This window comes from Macadamia integrifolia, unplaced genomic scaffold (genome assembly GCF_013358625.1).
Source record: "Macadamia integrifolia cultivar HAES 741 unplaced genomic scaffold, SCU_Mint_v3 scaffold2029, whole genome shotgun sequence".
Lineage (NCBI taxonomy): Eukaryota > Viridiplantae > Streptophyta > Magnoliopsida > Proteales > Proteaceae > Macadamia > Macadamia integrifolia.
This window is the reverse complement of record NW_024868470.1, coordinates 9,907-14,095: the sequence shown is the minus strand read 5'-3', so window position 1 is coordinate 14,095 and position 4,189 is coordinate 9,907. Positions and strand designations below refer to the sequence as shown.

The window sequence follows — 4,189 nt, the reverse complement described above, 5'->3', positions numbered from 1 at the left end:
CACCTCACCTCACCCCAAACACCTCCCCGCTGCATTTGTATCGTATATTTGCTTTAGAACTTTTTGAAATATTATGTTCTGAAGGGAATCTATTTGATGTAATAATTAACAGGATACAAGCAAAAAATCTCCAATGGAGTTGATCAATGATGTGCCACCCATCAAGGTTGAAGGCAGGATTGTTGCTTGTGAAGGAGGTAGGTTCATAACGAACTGCTAGCTTATAGTCTTGCTTATTTCTTGTGACCAAACGTTTTTCCGTCATCTTCCAGAGAAGAGGGTAAAGGAAAACCGTTTCTGTAACTTTGTTCTGATGGTAATTCTCACTGTCTGCTGCTATTTCTGATGCAGACACCAATCCTGCACTTGGGCATCCAATTGAATTCATATGCCTTGACAAGAGCGAGCCTGCTATTTGCAAGTATTGTGGTCTCCGCTATGTTCAAGATCATCATCATTAGATGGTCTTCTGGTGTAGGAGAATGGTTTTTCAAGATTGAATCCTTGCATAACCATGATTGGCTGAAAATACAACTTTCTTTTCCTGTCATGGCTTTCTGAGTTTTCTGTTATTCTGGTGTATTGGTAAACACTTTCTTCTGTTTATTTTCAGCAAATAAGCAAAATTTAACTAATCCCTTAAGTCTGGTACGTTGATCTGTTAAAGCAGTTCTCTACCATTTCCTTGTTACTCTACAATTGCCAAGTTTGCTTTTTATTTTTTGATGAATCAGTGAGTTTGCTTTTGAATCTTAGCCACTTTTTACCCCTATCTGGATGAATAGAGATTCATTAGGCCCTGTTTGTTCCATGTAAAATATTGGGAAAAGCAGCCCCAGTTCTCAAAGATCTGGAAATCATGCAACTGGATGATTCTTCTTCGACATCTCGCCTCATTCAATTAAAAAGGACATTCAAACATGCCGGCAGTTCCTTTCTCCAGTGCCGGCATCTTCTTCTCGAGTAAACCTCTACTTCCATTCTTATCATTGTCTTTTCCCTTTGTATTGAGATTTTTATGGTGATGTTACAGTTCATATGGGAGACATCATCAGTCAAAAGGGTTGTTGGAGGTTAAATGTTTATAAGCATGTTTGCATGAGTGTTCCAAAACCCCAAATGCGAAGACAAGAATTGGAGTAGAGGTAGATTGTTTTAGCTACCACTGCTGTAAATTAACCCCCCCCCCCCCCCGCCCCCGGTCACCACCAGCGACGCAACCATAGTTCCTGCCTTCCAAGTTCCACCCATTCCGACCCCCGGAGGGGAGTTTTATCTTTATTCTTTGGAAGGTTGTGAGTGGACCGAACAAATAGATACAAAAAATGAGTACTGTCGACTTGGCTAATGAAGTTTTGGCTTCTTGTTACCATACCCTTTTTTTTTTGGCCTAGGCTCAAGTTGAGCCATTTAACCGGCTTAGACGCCATTTAACTTGAAATTGCTCAAAAGAAAGAAGGGTTAGAAAAGAGAGGTTACATCCGTCCCAATTTTGTACATACAACCTATGTTTAGTTTCCACTGTTTGAGATGCCCACTAAGCCATCAAAAAGACCAATGCGGAGGAATGCTTAAAACAAAAAGTTAAGTGCTGCGAGTGCTTATATACATCTAAGAACAAAGGGGCCACATTGAGAGGCCAATCAATGGATGATAGGTCAAAAGTTAGTTTGAGTTACTCCATACTTCTGTCACTTCCCACTTTCGTTTAAAAGCATCTTTGAGAGTTTGAGCCTTGATAATAACGCTCTCGCGCATCCTTCATGAATGTCTCCTGTCATTATGTAGTCGGTCATTAATAGTGGGAATTTACCATTGGAAAAAAAATCATACAGGCCAACCAATAGCACAAACCATTAAGGGATGATTAAGGATAGGTGGAGTCCATGTCAAAAGACCTGGGTCTGGAACCATTACCGATTCAAGTAATTGTTTTGGTAGAGAATGTTGATGGACCCACCAAGAAGCATGTTTAACGATTAAATGTGGATTAAGTTTGCTATCAATGAAGGTGATCTTATTTCTATAAAACCAAATAAAGAAGTAAAATATAATAAAGGTAGAGAAGAAAATATTAAGATACTTCCATGTAAGACCCAGGGAATTAAAGAAATACATAATTAAAGTCGAAGAAGTAGAGAAAAAATGGCGGTATGTAATCCCAAGGGGCTTGCAGCCGTATGTAACCTCTTGAGATACAAACAGCTTTACTCTTAATAAAAGTTAGAACTTGAAAATACCTGCAAAATATTACGGCTTCTCTGAAGTATCCATAAAATTGGTCGTTGCCACATGGCAATTTAGAGACTGACACACCTATTCTAGGATGAGGATCGGTAAGAAAGCAGTCCTCCATGAGGCCTGATTTTTGGCAGAGAAGGCTGAATTATGCGGAAAATAATCCTCTGTTTTTCTCATTCCTGTTTTTCCTTGTTTTGCTACCTGCAGAACGCGACACGTGAACAACTTTAAGACCAACGCACCGGATGTAATAATCTTCACTCAATCTTGACCGTTGGTCTCCTTATTATCCACGTGTTGCGTTCTGCAGGTAGCAAAACAAGGAAAAACATGGATGAGAAAAACAGAGGATTTTGATCTGAATTACGCTCTGTTGTCAAGAGATCACTGCTTGATTGCCTGACCTTTACATGAATAGGGGTCAATTAGAATGTTTAGGGACATCAATATGAATAAATTTTTATTTTATAAGAGGTACAACACTAATTTTCCATGCTCCTGTGTTTGGGTGTGAGAGTCATATGACCAAATAATATTCTTTTATCTATTTTTTTATCAGAAGAGGTTTTCTGAGCAAACCATAGAAAGTACAGTAATGCATTTTTAGTGCTCATCCTCTCTTTCACATGAAATGATATACTCAATAAGAAACTATTTTGTTGCTAATCATTAGTGCGCTCTTCTATGCTGGTTGCTTAGAGAACTTTTCCCTTCTTTTCTTTTGGTAACCACTCAAGCCATAGGACAACACCAAAAGTTAACCAACCCTTCCCTTTTTTGTTCATTGGACTTGGTTTCCCACATGTGGATGTTGAGAAAGAATCTACTTAGTGGGCACCTAGCTGCATCGATCTAACACGTTAAAGAAAGAAGGTGAGAATTTCCTTTAGCAGCCTTCTCAGCATCTCGGGGTCACCTTGTTTAGGTTTTCATCTTATTTCACAAAAAGTTGAAATAATCCCCCCTCCCCCCCTCCATTTGTGTGTCTATGTATGCTTGTTATAATTTCTTATACCTTAAATCACCTTTTGTAAATTTTAGCCCCAAAAAAATACACAATGTGTCGAAGTTAAGGGTTCAATCTTGGCCAGGTTCCAACAATGAAAAGTTCTAATACATTGTGGACCTTATGACTGATATTTGACACCTATGGATTTGATCATATTTTACAAGCTTAAAATGCGCAAGGGAGAATCAACTAGATGATGGTTATATTTGTTATACATTGTGAGATTTGACATGTAGACCAAGGTTCAAATATCAGTTTGCTCAGTGTCTCAAGAGGGTGATTTTAAAGGATGTCTTGAAGAGGTATCGAGGAGATACTTAGACATGCAAGATATACTAAAGATGCACATAGATATGTTTAGAATTCATATAAAATATTATTTTGAAGCATAATACGTTTAGAATAAATAATAATTAGGTCCGACATGTGTGATTGGACCCAATGTCCATCACGTGGCAGATCAATTAGGGTTATTTTATTTTTATTTTTTAAAGTGCCCCAATATTACCTGTCAAGTTTGAACTCAATCATAAATGGTATAAACCCTTGAAAAATAAATGGATGATTAAAAACACAAGAGAAAAATGTCAATACAATGATACATAGACTATAAAATAATTGAGTTTTATTGTGAAAATTAGTGTCTAACCATAACTAATCTGGACATAGTTAGCAAAAATGGGAACGACAAAAAAAAAAAAAAAAAAAAAAAATGGTATGGATTTTAAATGGTGAAAACTTCCAAACGATATGGCCAAACAAATAGTAAAAAATAATAAACGAACGGTATGGGTTTTAAACATGCAGATTTAAAAAAAAAAGTCTATATACTAGTAGAAATTAAGGAATTATAAGATGAATACCTGTATCTAATGTTCAAAATAATTAAAACATCCAACATTAATGCATATATATTCTTTGACTCATTATACATTCTAA

The 4,189-nt window shown here is 36.9% G+C and overlaps 1 protein-coding gene across 1 annotated transcript in view; it reads left to right on the top strand.

Moving 5' to 3' along the window:
• Window positions 1-691, top strand: part of LOC122065473 (NADH dehydrogenase [ubiquinone] iron-sulfur protein 6, mitochondrial) — a 13,224-nt gene extending 12,533 nt beyond the window's left edge. Inside the window, exons 2-3 of the mRNA XM_042629280.1 lie at window positions 113-197; window positions 352-691. Coding sequence (XP_042485214.1) covers window positions 113-197; window positions 352-461 — 195 coding nt within the window. The 3' untranslated portion in view covers window positions 462-691. The remainder of the gene's footprint in view (window positions 1-112; window positions 198-351) is intronic.
• The last annotated feature ends 3,498 nt before the right edge of the window (window positions 692-4,189 follow it).